The following is a 17,096-nucleotide window of genomic DNA, read 5'->3' on the forward strand; positions in this document are numbered from 1 at the left end:
CATCTGCCGGCTGCTGCGAGAACTCCGCACCGTGTAACGCCCAGCTTTCCACCACTCCGTAAAAGCAACTGCTGATAGGCAACTGGGAACCTGGTTTCCCCTCTTCAAGCCAGCTTCTCCCTCTTCCTTTCGTTCGAACACCTTTCCCAACGGTCTCGGTTCCTCTTTCAACATCGAGCCTCCGCTGCATCGTGTCCCCACTTACCAGCTCGCAGTCGCAAACCTCCCGTCTCTCTGGTCTCTCTTCGTGTTTATCCGTACCTATCCTGTCTTTCTCTCTTCGTTAAGTAATTCCTACCTCTTTCTTCTACCTGGACGAAACGTTCTCCGTTTTACTTCTTCGGCTCCTCTATCCGCTCGTCCGGTGATCCAGTACGCTGCCCCTGTTCGCTTGTCCTTTTTAGTCGGACGGTGTTCATCTTCTTCCTGCTCGTGGTCGATTTATCCCCTCCAGACATTATCGCGTTTGGCTTTCCAGATTGTCGTCGTCTCTCCTCGCCTCTCTTCCCAGTTTTAACCCTTCTCCTTTTATCTCGCTCCACCACCGTCCTCTCCTCTGTCTTCAGCACGTTCTGCCTGTTCTTTCTGATTCCTCTATCTGCTCTTAGATGATCCGGCTCTTAGCTCCTACCACGTTTAAGCTTCTCTTACCTCCGGGGGTTCCTTCTCCTCGCGCTCGTATATTTTTTCCTCCGTTCGAACACTCGCCGCTTTCCTCGCGAACAGTCTCCCGCGAACCGAGCGTTCGTCTTCGCCAATTCGATCCGTTACTCCGTTCTTTCTCTTTTCTATTGATCGTCTCGTGTTTTCTTGTTATTGCTACGAGCTCTGGTTGACCGATGCTGCAAACTTCTAGGTCTTCGTCTGTTCCTTCTTCGAAGGATAGAAACGAAACATTGTTTCGTGGTTACGATCGTTTCTCGGCTACTGGATAAATCAATCGCGTCGGAACCGCGGCAACGATCCTATGATCGCTGCTATTACGGTAATACACCGTTGTAACCATTCGAAACATTGTACAGACCTATCTATCCAATTTCATCTTTAGCGGCGAGTTATAGGGGAACGAGCCTAATGTCTCGAACGGATCTCGCGTGCATTATTAAGCGACTCTGGATCGGCGCAACATTCTTCTTTTTTTTTTCTTCTGTATTTTCGAGCAATGCCTCATCACTCTCATACATATTCAATCGAATGGAATCGAGAAACGATGTAGGCGAATTCCACGGTTGAACCCGTTTCAGTAACAAAGTAGTCGGCTGTTGTGTGATTCGAATTAAATTGGAATTACAGGAAACGTATCTCGATCTTTTTTTTTTTTTGCTTCTTGTTTTAGGATATTCTAAGTAGTTTAACGCGTCTCTTGATACATTTAGGTATATGAAAAAATGCTATATTACAATCATTGATGTTGAAAATGATAACGCGAGTTCGTGCTCGCCATCCATATGCAGATGCGTTAGTTATAAGAAATAGTAACTGGAGGATGATCCTGGTTACAATCGATAGATTTAATCGATAGGCTTAAGATGCCTTTTTGTTTTTATCCCTAGTTTTTGTAAACGCGTGCAATAAAGGTTTTTTTGGCTCAGAACGGTGTGATAGATTTATCCATTCGATAAAATAATAACTATTCTGATCTTACCTCTGAGTATAGAAATAACAACAATTGAATTAATAACTTACTAATTATTAAATCATATACGATATGATTATTAACCTTTAACTGTCGCTTTGAGAACATCACTAGGGGCGCATGTAAAGAATTTTGTTTTCATTTTTATTGTAATTATTCAAAGAAACCGGAAATACCTACGTTATGTCACACAGTTGTTTACACTAATCGTCTCACTATCTTTGCGTATTTCACGCTTCTTACGAGTAAAGTATTCCAAAAAGGAATAAGATTTTTGAAGAAATACAGCTGTGAAAAAATGGGAAGAAGAGAAGAATTAAGCCGATTTTCACGTTTCCCCGTACCTATAAAATCTTTCGACAATTTCCATACTTTTCCATAATGTCGCGAGCGAAATTTATATCCCGTACAAGTTTAACACGAGCAGATGTGGCCCGCCGAAATTAACAGATAAAGTAGAAATACTTATGGGGGGTTAATGAGAGAAAAATCGAAACAAAATACAAATGGTGAGTGCAGACGTGGGAAGCGGATAGGCAAAAAGAGCTAGAGATGCAGACGCGTCCAGCTTTGCAGAGAAACGGACGTTAGCTCCGCGAATATCGATTCACCCCGCGCCGGTTTTTCCTCCGCGATGGAGAACGGTGGCGTGCATGCGCGCCGTGAATCACGTATTCATTTTTCGTCGGGTTCGTGAGGAGCTTGGGTGCGCGTCAACGTGCTCTCGGGGCGATCGTTAAGCCTCATTATGGGCCGATCTTTCAGCGGATAGGAGGCAGCGAAAGAAAAAGAAAAAAAAAAAAAGAAAAATGTCAGCTCGTAAATCGTCGGTTAGGTGAAGTTTAAGTGCGTCAACATCGATCCGTGACACGTAACTTCCTTCGTGAGTTTTGCCAGCGATTTCCACAAGCCGTACCCTTTCTACCTGTTTCGTGATCGACTGATTGCTTCTTGAGAAGATTAGAGGGAGTACGGCTTGTGTGAGAAGATTATCTGAGAGAAACGGTAGCGGTGGTAATCGATGAAGATCCAATAATCCGATAGAGATAATGTTTATACAGTAGAAGTATCGAAGTTTGTAAAATAGCGGGTTTTAAGATTTCGAGTTTCCTCGATCTTTAAATATATGCGAGCGTTTTTTATATCATATTGATGCTGTTTTCAATTGATACATGATCAGATAAAATTGATCAATTGTATTATATAAATTAAAAAGTAAGGAAAATTGTCATAAACATCGTTCCCTTCAATCTATGTCGATACATAATATTTATTTATAGAATCACTTTGTGAAAAATAGATTGGTGAATATAACTTGCAAGTGCATTTATGAATTAATACAAGGAACAAACGAGAATTTAAAAATTTCGCTATAACGAGTACAAGTAGATGAATGATCTGAATCTAGATTACGATAATTAGGATAGGAAAGCGAATTTTATTAAAATTAAAATAACTACTGTTTCCTATTTCAACGATTAAGATGGTTATTTTGTTCTATGTTAATAAATAAATGTGTCATTTGATAACATCGTTTTGTTTATATGTTTGTATGTTTATATGTAAAGACTTTTGTGGGTGACTGTATGCAAATGCTTCATTTTTTCTTAACACTTTGACTGCCACGCCGAAATCACATGTTTCGCTCAGGACGCTCCAGAATATACTGTTGAAACGTGTAAAAGATATTAGTAAATGGTATTTGCTCATTATAATAGTAAGGTGGAGAGACAAGCGTGACATTTTTATGATTTCGACGAAACATTCGGCTGAAATAGCAGAGATCCGCAAAAAAATTATGTTTGTGATAAACCAATGGTAGTGGTAGATCACAACTGAGGAAAATGTGCTGTAGATTTATCGGATCAAATGATAGCATATTCTACGCCACTTAGAAGAACCTTCAAGTGGTATATAAAATTAGCTTTAGAGTTATTGTCAAATACATCGATTTCAAACGCGATGATACTCTATAAACAAGCAACAAATACAGAAATCAGGGTATCAGAGTTTAGAATGGCACTCGCAATGCAGCTTACACAGTGCCATTCATCAGAGCTGTCAAATATACTTATTCGACGAAGATTGCGACACGGAATGCAGAAGAAAGAAGAGCAAGCGTATCTGGCACGAAAATTTTGCAGAGTGCTATAAAAAAATGTTAAACAGTTAGGATCGAAAATTGCTAAGAATCGGACCAAAAAGATGACCACCTATTGTCCAGATTGTATTGCTGAACCACATTTATGTTTAAAGTGTTTTAACACAGTGCACCGTTAGATGCAAGATTTCTTCTCATTTTTTTTATTGATGTTCTAATAAAAATGTTTAATTGTTCAATGGGGCACTTTTTATTTCAAAGTATTTTCTATTTATCGGTTATATATAAGCAAAACGTCCAGAATATATTGTTGAAACGTGTAGAAGATATTAGTAAACAGTATTTGCTCATTCTATATACAATAGTAAGGTATGTTCACACTTCTAACTTCAATTATATAATTATAAAGCAGCATTTACGGTTATTTTCTAAGGTGTGTTTATAATAATATTCGTAGATTACTCTTGAAAGATATGGATACAAACACAGTGCACCGTTAGATGCAAGATTTCTTCTCATTTTTTTTTATTGATGTTCTAATAAAAATGTTTAATTGTTCAATGGGGCATTTTTTATTTCAAAGCACCTCTATTTATCGGTTATATTCAAAATGCCCTAACTGTCAATTTTCATTCAATTTTTACAATTGTAAGAAGTTCAAGCGCTCCGGTCACCAATGACCAGCGTGACAGTCAAAGTGTTAATGTTTAATGAAATTATGAACTCATCGTGATGGAGGTCGCGTTTCTATTTGATTGTTTAAGAAATCGCTTATTAAGATTATCTACCTCTTGTTACAATATCGCTTCTCTCTCACGCGCCTTTCTTTTCTTTCTGCCCACGTTCAGAAAAGTAAAATTTATTACCAAGTAATTCCGGATTCATGACGCGCCTTTTCCACGAGAGAACGCGGAAACCTATGCTAATCCGACCGAATCTAACCGGGATAGTATCTGTCCAACGTGTTCGCCAAGGTGCGTGCAAAACCTTTTATGGCTTCCTCCGGTGGAAATTGTCATTTATGGAAATTAAAGAGTGGGAGTGACTTGGATTAGAACGCTCAGAAAATCTATCCACGACGTTTGCACGACCAACGAATTGACTGGTAGCAATGGAAATATTCTGTGTGCAGAATAAATCGAAGTAATGGCGATCGATTAAAAAATTAATCTACTATATTTTCGGAAAATATTTTAATTTTGGTATCAGGTTAGGGTAACTTTAAAATGCTGGAGATTAGCCGATCGAAAGAACTCTATTTGCTATTAAACTATTCTGATATTGAAATTGACTTTTCCGAGACAAGTAACCTTTAAAATCTTCAAAATCTTAACTTTGTACTTGAATAATCAAACTGATATATCGTAAGACACTATCAGATCCTAATATCATGTTGTAATAAAAGATTATGTGCAAAAGACATGCTCATTAACCCTTTGCACTCGGAATTTTATTTCAATTTCGTTAGCAGTAGCTCCCAACGCTTTGAAGTGTTTTATTTGAAATTTACTTTAACAAATAAGTAAGACAATTTAAATAAATAAAGGAAGAAAGAAATTCACTTAAATACCAGCTTTATTCACGCTATTGTTGTATTTTGCAACTTTTAAACGTATGATATATCTTGAAACAATTTCCAGGATGCAATCCTGCTTTTCTTCCGCACGTCTAACAAAAAAAGCTGGGACTCGACAAACGAATTCCTGAGATAGAAACTGATATCGAGTCACACTCAGCATAGGAGTGCAAAGGGTTAATGTTGATAAAGCATCCAATGCTTCATAAAAAAAAGGGAAATGAAACATTCAAAGTGACAATGACCCATTCCATTGGTCAAAGATTAAACAGCCAAAGCTTTTCGACCGGTTTAAAAAATCTTCGATCAAGTGTATCGAAATTCGTTAGCAACGATTCCCTCCATAAATTTTGTTAACACCTGTTATTTCGCATTTTCGCGTGTTAACGAGTGTCCACGTAATTTGTTAATATTGTGAAAAAGTCTACTTATTATTAGACGCAGTAGATGAGTCGAAGACGAATTCCGATTCGTAGGCAGCTTCTCTCATTTACCGAGTCGACGCAGTTGGCCAGACAGCTGACCCGTAGATTTTAATTGTACGCCGCATCCGGATGAATGCCAGACAACTAGACGGGAGGGAGTGTGGGTATTTGTTCGTTTAGAGGATTAAATGTTTGTTTTCCCGGCTAATTTGCGGTAATGGTATTTGAAGGCAACGAGTGGATTAGTTCGTGATGTAATGAGAGGCCGCATCCGATACGTATTATGCGTTATTATCGACGAGAAATAATTTGCATTCGAAAATTGATTTTGTAAGGATCGATTGTAAATACGATAGTTGATAAAATAAATCAAGATACGTAATGTTAGTTTTGATAGGTGTGAAAAATTGTAAGAGAATTACTTCGTATGTATATTGAAGTAGTATATTTCATATATTCTGCTATATGTGCCCAATTCATTGAGTTTATGGTTTGGAAATATTAATGGGGTGTCCTGAATTAGAATGTTCTAAAACAGCGTATTTTTGTGATTTTTTTTTAGAAGGGAAAGAAAGAAATGAAGTTATTGAATTTTGAGGTATGGTTTTGTATGTATTTAACGAATACAAAACAATTTTTTTAACGTAAAAAAAAAGATTGTAATAGATTTCTAAGCCTGTTTCATGGGAAAGGTCCAGCTCGTAATTCTTGACTGAAATAAAAAACCAAAAAAGGATTAAATTATTGTATAGTTTTTTCTGGGCGAACTAAAAAAAGGCAGAAAAAAGTTTATTTAAATAATTGTTATAGCATCTTAGTTTATTTTTTTTAACCGCCAAAATTTTTTAATTTCACATTTTTTTCTGCTGTTGTTTAATTTACCCAGAAGAAAAATATATAATAATTTAATCCTTTTTTAGTTTTTTGTTTCAGTCAAGAATTACGTGGATCTTTCACGCCGATCGAAAACTGTAGCCCATGAAATAGGCTTAGAAATTTGTTATAATTTTTTCTTTTACTTTAAGAACAATTTTTTGGAAAACGTTAAATATGTATAAAACCATATCTCAAAATTCAATAACTTCACTTCTTTCTTTCCCTTCTAAAAAAAATCGCAAAAAGACGCTGTTTTAGAACATTTTAATTCAGGACACCTCCTTAATATTAGATACTTACACGTTTCTTTTCCTTATATTTGATTATTCAATTATATTGTTTCGTTAGATTCGTTTATTTACATTCGTAGTTTTTATTTATATTCCCAATTTGTTCGTTTACATATCTAATTCCTTTCTTGACATTTCCAGTTTACTTAATTAAAATCCCTAATTGCTTAATTTGCATTCTAAACTCACCTATCTACATTCTAACCATCTATTTACATATTCTATTCGTTTAATTACATTTTATTCGAAATCTTAAGGTTCTTCGAGCAGAAACATATACTTTTAACGACCACCATGACACATACCAATATTTCGCCGTAATTCAAAAGCCCACCGATAGCAATCACCGATCATCGATTAATAAAACCTGTCGACAAATTGCAAATCAAACCACGAAACAGTGAATACTAATATCGTTGAAACAAACGGTCGGAACATGAACGCGTTCACGCAGATACCTAATCCACCGGGACACATTTTTCACCGTGGACGTTCCTATAGCAACTTATTATCGTGGAAATCCGTATCAAACTGTAATATCGACCCGTTGACACGTAATTACACCGAGAAATCAGTCGACCACGAATTTGTTATAAGTTGCAATTTTCGTACAACGGCCACTCCCGTTTCAGTCGTCGATACGAGTGGCCAATTTCGATAACGAAGAAAACGTCCCTTCCGTCTTTCACGGAATTAACATTTCCAATAGACACGGTTTAACCACAACTTTCCACGAAGCTAGGCATTACAGACACATGTTGCGCCTTCGACGTCCACACGACGCTATCATTTTCGCGATTACGCGGTTGATTTTTTCCTCATTAAGATGCTATCGTTTTTAAGAATAATTGGCCAAAGCGATAGCGGTAAGACCGGCCCTCCGTTCCTCGTTCACTCGAGTATCGATTCCTTGAGTATATCGAGCAACCCATGAGGCATTAGCATGGAAAAGAAGGTGGCAATTTGCGTCTGATAAGCGGCCTCTCGTCGATTTAACGACAAGAAACGCCGCTCTATTGGTTCTTCTCCATTTTTCTAGCGGAGCCTGAACTTTCTTTTGTCTTTTGTTCCCGCTTTTCTTTTTTGTCCCGATCTTCGTCGCCACTCGTTATCCTCGATTCCCTCGTTCAGGAATGGGAAGGTAAAATGTGACGAATAATTATGCGAAATATACGTAAAGTCACTCGTAAGTGTGTTAGAAAATAAAGCACCACGAAATGGGTAATGAAAGTTTTTTAAATAGTAGGTATTCGATGTATTTTATAAATAATTGAGCAGCAATTAGAATGATTTGTTTTATTTAATTTTTAAGGGGGTGTCGTGAATTAGAATGTTCTAAAACAGCGTCTTTTTGTGATTTTTTTAGAAGGACAAGAAAGAAATGGTTATTGAATTTTGAGGTATGGTTTTATATATATTTAACGAATACAAAAAAATTTTTTAAAGTAAAAAAAAATATTATAACAGATTTCTAAGCCTATTTCATGGGCTGCTGTTTTCAATCGGTGTGAAAGATCCACCTTGTAATTCTTGACCGAAACGAAAAACCAAAAAAGGATTAAATTATTATATATTTTTCTTCTCGATGAACTAAAAAAGATCGTCAAAAAGTTTATTTAAATATTTGTTACAGGAATTGTTACAGTTCTTAAAGTTTACTTTTTCTTTTTAAAAAACACATTTTTTCTTTAAACCCGCCAAAATTTTTAATTTCACACTTTTTTTTGCCTTCTTTTTAGGAAAATATATAATAATTTAATCCTTTTTTGGTTTTTTCCCGCCGATTGAAGACTGCAGCGACATTAGAAATCTGTTACAATTTTCTTTTACATTAAAAAATTTTTTTGTATTCGTTAAATATATACAAAACCATACCTCAAAATTCAATAACTTCATTTCCTTCTTTCCCTTCTAAAAAAAAAATCACAGAAAAACGCTGTTTTAGAACATTCTAAATTCAGGACACCCCCTTAAAGCGGTTCTTTTTTTATAATTTTACATATCCTGCGCGTCGGACAAGGTAATCGAATAATTTGTAACTCGCAAATTTCCATTTGTTCCATTGGAACAGTGTTCCGATTTTCTGACACAATCTCCTAGTATCTACTAATATATAGTGTGGCGGATGAAAAGAGGAGTTGTGCGTTTCGTCCCGGGACTACCGGTGGACTCGTCAGTAAGGCTATGCCCGGTAGTCCCTGCCTTAGACGTAGAGGGAGTCTCGGGCTAGGTGCGGTATTTGTATCAATCGCTCGTATATTCGACCGCTATAGCGAGTTAGACAGACTCGCTGTCGGTGGTCACCAATGTGGCGGATGAAAAGAGAGTTTGCGTTTCGTCCCGAGACTACCAGTGGACTCGTCAGTAAGGCTATGCCTGGTAGTCCCTGCCTTAGACGTAGAGGGAGTCTCGCTAGGTGCGGTATTTGTATCAATCGCTCGTATATTCGACCGCTAGCGAGTTAGACAGACTCGTTGTCGTCGTAGCCCTCTAGTGTTGGCGGTTGGTACCAGCGGATCGCCCGGGAGGTGTTGCGCCGCGTTGATGCCTCGACCTGTCGGCGTCCTGTTGATACCGATCCGCCACAATAGTATATATAATAATAACAAGCGTAATTTGCGACAAGTCAAATTTTATCAATAATGTTAATTCAATTGAGCGAAAGAGAGGTGCTAGGTTTCTATATCATTTACCATTTTACCATTTCTCAATCGAAACGTTTTTACTCGATCACGAATGCCTTGATCGTATTTTTCTCCCAGGACTTTTTCATTATCCTGCTCCTGGTAATCATGCGAAATCACGCGAGGGTCCTTGAGTTATATCCGCAGATACGTCACGGAGAGAATCGGCGAGGAGCATCCATCAGATTTTATCTGCCGACCAGCCTCGAATACTCTCTCTCTCTCTCTCTCTCCCTCTCTCTCTCTCTCTCTTTCTCTCCTGAACCGGTAATCTCACTTATACATAGATCATAGCGGGAACCAGTCGAACATGTTTGATGAAATGATTTAATCAAAGGTAAACGCGAGCACGGAAAAATTCCGATCCCGAGGATTGACGAAAATCGGCGATGCCATATTTCGCTCGTTATCTACGGTTGCCGAGTATTTGCACAGGTAAATGTATATTACACGCGCACGAGGCGCGTTTTATCGATTGAATATCAGGTAAAATAACGTATAAATGTGTTGTTCAGCAAACACAATCGTTTTTGAACGATGTCTCGGCGTTTTGGAGCGGAGGAAAGTTTGGCTCATTGGAAAGCTTCCAAGTTGAATTTATTTGGATGCAGCGATACATGTTTTAAAAGCCGACAATTCTTTTTAAACTGTAAATGTTTATGAAAATTACGATTAAAGAATTTAAACGGAGATAATATTATAGCAAGTAAGTATTTTACTTCGAATATTTTAGACAATATTTTATAAATATGGTTAAAGAATTTAAACGGAGATAATATTATAGCAAGTAGTTATTTTACTTTGAATATTTTATACAATTTTCCACGCTATATGCATTTTGCAGATTTTTGCATAATTAAAAGTGTTATAATTATAATATCCAAGCGTTTGTTAGATAGTATTACTTGGTAATAAACACTCCTGTTTTACAACAGTAAACGCGAATAGAGACAAAAGTACGTAATTCTTAATCCTAAAACTGAAACACAGATTATAAGATAGCTGAAATTAAAGTAACTTAATTAATAGAAAATAAAGATAAATAAATAAGATAATAATAAGATAATAATAATAATAAGATAATAATAAGATAACAATAATAATAATAATAATAAGATAATAATAAGATAATAAAAATGATATAAAGTAGTTAAGTAAACAGTTTCAAATAGAATGTATGTAAATCTCAGAAAAATTATAATAAATAGTAGTTTTGTCCAAGTTATCTTACAATGTGTCGTTCCATAAATCTCGAAAGTGTTCAATAATTTCGTAATTATCCAGAGAAGTAATCGAGCTTCTACAATTACTCGTTCTTTCGTGGCGATTTGCTCTTGAACTTGTTGCAAACCGAGTCGATGGATTGCGCTGCATTATTTTACGAACGTCTCTTTACCTACTCGGCACTCGGTATCATTGCGTATCGAGTATCTCTTGGGCCGGTGAACCACGTTGTGTGTGTACACTTAATAAAGTAGAGGTGTGGAGTTCCGCGATAGCGGCTCGCGGAAGTTATGTCCGACCGGAATCGCTGTTAGGTCTGTGCGCGGCAACGTTTGCTGAATTATCGCCGACCGAAGGCTGCATATAATATCGCAACGCACTCAGTTTCCCGATTCCCCGACTACTTGCGATTGCCACCGCGATTATTTTCCATTCCGACCGAATTGAACAAGTTTTAAGCTTTTAAATATATTTGTACTAATATAATAAACTAATATAATTATGAACGATTGATTCAAGTGAAGTTTAGATATAGTTATTTAGCTCGTTTACATTCACTCTGCATTGTGTCGAATTTGGATGTACTATTTTATTTTTAGTATCAATTTTAATAAAATGTATTTAGACACCAATCAAATATATTGGAAAATTTGTCTGTCCCGGGTATGGTTTTTTTTCAAAATTGCTAAAGTGATATGAAATGAGGATATGTGATACTTGAATAGTTGCAGAGATTAATAGAATTAGGGAAACGTATAAAAACATAACTATAACGTAGTATCGTGGACAGATTGACTAAGAAATATCAGCTGAACTACAATAGTTATTTAGCTCGTTTACATTCACTCTGCATTGTGTCGAATTTGGATATATTGTTGATGTACTACTTCATTTTTAGTATTAATTTTAATAAAATGTATTTAAACACCAATCAAATATATTGGAAAATTTATCTGTCCCGGGTATGGTTTTTTTTCAAAATTGCTAAAGTGATATGAAATGAGGATATGTGATACTTGAATAGTTGCAGAGATTAATAGAATTAGGGAAACGTATAAAAACATAACTATAACGTAGTATCGTGGACAGATTGACTAAGAAATATCAGCTGAACTACAATAGTTATTTAGCTCGTTTACATTCACTTTGCATTGTGTCGAATTTGGATATATTGTTGATGTACTACTTCATTTTTAGTATTAATTTTAATAAAATGTATTTAAACACCAATCAAATATATTGGAAAATTTGCCTGTCCCGGGTATGGTTTTTTTTCAAAATTGCTAAAGTGATATGAAATGAGGATATGTGATACTTGAATAGTTGCAGAGATTAATAGAATTAGGGAAACGTATAAAAACATAACTATAACGTAGTATCGTGGACAGATTGACTAAGAAATATCGGTTGAACTACAAACAATGTTGCGGGAAAACCAAAGTGCCGACAGACCAAAAAGGTCTGGAAACTTCAATGGGTCAAGCGGAACATCAATGTGTCGTTGGTCCTTCGGTCGAATAGTTACGCGGTACAAGACATAACTAACTATTATAGAAGAAGAATAAATAACTATTGTAGTACGTGATCATGCTCTCGAACGATTACGAAATACGTACGTGGTGGAGGTATGAGAAAAGACAAAGGGATGCTTAAGGGAGAAAGACGAATTAATCGGCATTCGTTAACTAAGAGTCGAGTTGTGAAGAGTTGCGAGTTGAGTCAAGAAAGAGTTGCCGAGTTGTTATCAGTTGTTAACCATTAGTTGTGAGTTGTGAATTATCCATTGAGTTATATCCATTAGTTATAGCACGTTACTGTATTTAGTTCATGTTAAGTAACCATCGTTTCCTGTTTAACCCTTAACGTGTGCCTCTCAAGCACCACCGATGTGCGACGCTCTACTCCAAATGTATTTTTGAGTCATTATCGGTAATTGTTTACAAATAAAAAATAATATTCCTCAGTGAGTGCTATGAGACCTATGAACGCAAACCCGGTTTGCATCCGAATGAATATTTTAAAAAATTCCACACATTACTCAATTATAATTAATATAAATATTGTAATCAAAATTATATTACTTCTGAGATGAATAAAGATGATTGTGAATGCCTTTAATATAATTATTTAATATTACGCGTCATTGTAGCATTTAAAATATGACACTTAAAAACTTACAAGCCAAAGTACGATGAGAACAAGTTGAAATTGCCCCTCGATATTCACAATTAAAAGTCGCAGCGTTAATGGTTAATCCATTGTAAATAGATCCATCTATCAATAAATTTATTAGGATAGAAATCATTGGAAACCCTAATTTCTAATATTTCTGAATACATAAATCCTATAATAACATTAGTACAAATACCTTATATTTGAATGCAGTTGCGGTTTCCAAATTTTTGCAGTTTCATCTTTTTAAAGAATAAAGTATATATTATAAGTAAGTATCTAGATTTTCGATTCCAGAAATTATTTCTAGAACAATGTTCAGCCTGTGAAAAATTAAGAATAGTTTAGATTACTTTGAAATCTTTCATTCAAAGAGTGTAGATTAATACAAGAATCAAATTTAAATTAACTTTGCAGCCAAATCTTCTCTTAATGTTATAAGTATAATTTGATACAAAAACGATAGATATTCTTCCAGTTTTATCAAAGACACCCTATTTTCATGGATCCTAGCCAACGAAGCTACCTCGTCGTTTCCACATCGCATGATAACTCGATTAAACCCGATAACCGAGTATTTATTATCCTGGGAGATTTCATTTTGATAAAATCCGCTGGCACCCTCTTTCGCCGCTGCTGCGCCCTCGTGCAACGATGCGTTTCTCCAACCGGAAGTTGCACGTCCAGAAGTACACGCTTGAATTCGCGGCGAGATACCGCATTGGATTGAAATATTGAACCATTCCTAGGAATGCATTTTCATGATATTCCTCTCTCTCATCCCTGTAGCTCGTAAAAAAATTTCTAACGTAACTTTAAAATTTATAATGTGCACGTTGTTGATAAAAATTTCCTCGGCTACGTTTCACTCCACAACCTGCAAGCTTGTTAATGCTGAAAATATTCTATACCCTTCATTATATGTATCTACATATCTGTGTAATAAATAATATTAGTTTTCAAACCATTTGAGACTAGTAGACTCTCAGGCTCTGTACATGCAAAGATGAAAGATATTATTATCAAAATCATAAGCGACATATTATATACAGGATGGTTATTCACCGTTTATTGTGAATATGTACCTAAAACTGTATCCTTGGATTCAATAAACTTAAGCTTTAAAAAAAAATATACAGGATGGTTGGTAACTGGTGGTACAAGCAGAAAGGGGCTGATTCTACGCGAAAAAAAAGTCGAAAATATAGAATATGAATTTTGTTTTTAATTTTTTTTTATTTTTTTTTAAATCTACAGTGAGATCCGTTATAACGAGACGTGATAAAGTGCACGCGTACCGGGCAAAAATTCAAAGTCGATTTTCTCGAAAACAAAGCCTCGAACGAAAAATTTTTATTTTATATTTTCGACTTCTTTTTTCGCCTAGAATCGCCCCCTTTCCGCTTGTACCACCAGTTACCAACCACCCTGTATATTTATATATGCCACATTTGTATACATATACCTTTTTAATATCTTTCTGCGAATTAGGAACTACATGTTTTGCATTTATGGCAAAATTCTTACAATTTCTTTTACTTTTTATGTTGCGTCCTCCAAATCGCCAAACATATAAAAAAAAAGATTATTTTTCATATTCCACAGAGTAAACTTCCACTTTGTGTTTCTAGAGAACCAGTTCCACTTTGTATTTCATGCCATATGTTTTTTAATGCAAACAAAAATTCTTCCGGCACCGCAATCTTCGTGCAAGGAAACTTCATCTCGTAACGAAGCACCATAGTCCATAAAACGAATCGCATTGAGAATTGCTTTTGAATAACGTCTTCGACCATCTTATGCACGAGCCCTTTGACTTAATCGTTGCTCCACTTAATAAACGACATTTGCGTCGGTAGGATGATAAAACTGCGCGCGAAACGGTGGCTGGCGATGCGATATTTCGCGTTGCGATCTTTCTTCCAGATGCATTAATCTGCTGCAACATCGAAATGGTTTCGCCAACGATTTATTTATCACGGACACCCTTTTATTGAAATTAAAAGCGATTTAAAAGAGAAGAGTAGCGACAGCCAGGGATCGATCGAGATATACGTACGTATCGAATTACCAGCGGATTATCGTCGTGCAGAGGGATCAACGCGTTGCCGTGGCGCACGATAATTATTTCTGCGTTAGCCATAATTATTGCCGGGGTGGTAATTAATTCCTGCCTGAGCGGCAATTAATTTATTGCGGCTTGATTAATTGCCGCATGCTCGCCGCCGAGAGACAGTTCGTTACTGCGTTGCTGGATCGCCCTTTTGGCTCCACTGCGAAATCGACCGACACTGCGACCCTTTCTTAAGAAGAATTCCTGGAGACATCCGGATTATGCATTGCTTCCCTTTGTCTACGATTTTCGATCACATAATCGGAACGAGGTTAACGTTTCAAGTAAAAAGTTGATATTCCTCTGAATTATACTAGTTATCTAAAATTATTGGGTTGGCAACTAAGTGATTCTGGATTTTGTCAATAGGTGGTCTTAGCACATTCTTTTGTTTTGACAACGTATTCAAAGCACCTAACCTATACTGCTTTCTTGTTGTGTGGAGTTCTGCCTTTAATTTAGTAAAAATTGTACCGATTAGTTATTTAGTTTCGTTTTTATCTGAATTTAAAAGTGGAAGACGCGCATTTCAGACATGTTTTATTGTATTATTTCCGAAAAGGCAAGAACGCATCGCAAGCACACATGAAGTTATATGCCGTATGTGGGAATGAAGCCTTGAAAGAAAGGCGGTGTCAAAATTGGTTTGCCAAATTTCGTTCTGGTGATTTTTCACTGAAAAATGCTCAACGATTTGGCCGACCAGTTGAAGTTGATGAGACCCATATCAAGGCCATTATCGATTCAGATCGTCATAGCACAACGCGTGAGATTGCAGAGAAGCTCAATGTATCGCATACATGCATTGAAAAAAAATTAAAACAGCTTGGCTATGTCAAGAAACTCGATTTATGGGTCCCTCATTCGCTTAAAGAAATTCATTCGACGCAACGCATTAGCATCTGCGATTCGCTTCTGAAACGCAACGAAATTGATCCATTTCTGAAACGACTGATTACTGGCGACCAAAAGTGGATAGTTTATAACAACGTTAATGGGAAAAGATCGTGGCTGATGCAAGATGAACCAGCCCAGACGACACCAAAAGCTGAGATTCACCAAGAAAGGATTATGCCGTCAGTTTGGTGGGATTATAAAGGAATTCTATACTTTGAATTTTTACCAAGAAACCAAACGATTAATTCAAACGTGTACGTTCAACAACTCGTCAAACTGAGCGATACAGTTCAAGAAAAACGGCCAAAATTGGCAAATAGTAAGGGTATTGTTTTCCAGCATTATAATGCAAAGCTCCACACATCTTTGGTCATTCGCCAAAAATTATTGGAACTTAGATTGGGATGTGTTGTTACATCCACCATATAGCCTTGACCTTGCGCCTTCAGATTACCATTTATTTCGTTTCATGCAGAACTCCTTAAATGGTACAATTTTTAATGACGCTGATAATGTAAAATCACATTTAATTCAGTTTTCTGCTGGCAAAAATCAGAAGTTTCATAAACATAGAATTATGACACTGCCCAAAAGATGGCAAAAGTTCATCGACAAAAACGGACAATACCTAATTCAATAAAGTTATATCTGTAAGCAAAAATTTTGAATTTTCCTTCTTATTTAAAACACGCAATCACTTTGTTACCAACCCAATATTAACGAAAATTTTGGTTGTAGCAAATGGCTTCATAATTTGAACAGAAACTTGATGCTAAAAATTTACTATTCTAGAAAGTTTGAAATGTTCAATGTTGTTCTAAAATTGAACTAAAATTTTTGATAGTAATCGATGTTTCCTTAATTTTCAATTATCAATGTTAGAATTCTCGATTTCACTGTTGATAAAACATCAGAATATGTTTTCTAACAGGATATGATATACATTTGGAATGTCCAATGTATTTATATTTTCTTCGTTCGATGTTATATTTCTTTGCTTCGTATCTATCAGTTTTATGATATTTATGCGTACATCTATCTCGTAATGATTATCTTATATGCGAAGATGTGTTTTTCTATAAACTAAAACTGGCCACATAGG

General features: G+C 36.1%; 1 protein-coding gene across 1 annotated transcript; it reads left to right on the forward strand.

The window, feature by feature from the left end:
• Positions 1-15,486: 15,486 nt before the first annotated feature.
• Positions 15,487-16,600, forward strand: LOC117235818 (histone-lysine N-methyltransferase SETMAR-like). The gene has a single exon (XM_033498180.1). The coding sequence runs from the start codon at positions 15,683-15,685 to the stop codon at positions 16,421-16,423; it is 741 nt and encodes a 246-aa protein (XP_033354071.1). The 5' UTR covers positions 15,487-15,682; the 3' UTR covers positions 16,424-16,600.
• Positions 16,601-17,096: the final 496 nt, after the last annotated feature.

Source organism: Bombus vosnesenskii, unplaced genomic scaffold, assembly GCF_011952255.1.
Source record: "Bombus vosnesenskii isolate JDL3184/JDL3185 unplaced genomic scaffold, Bvos_JDL3184-5_v1.1 scf7180000013320, whole genome shotgun sequence".
Classification (NCBI taxonomy): domain Eukaryota; kingdom Metazoa; phylum Arthropoda; class Insecta; order Hymenoptera; family Apidae; genus Bombus; species Bombus vosnesenskii.

Bases quoted from the DNA above. Each gene is read 5' to 3' on its own strand.
- LOC117235818 (XM_033498180.1), top strand. From the start codon at position 15,683: ATGAAGTTATATGCCGTATGTGGGAATGAAGCCTTGAAAGAAAGGCGG.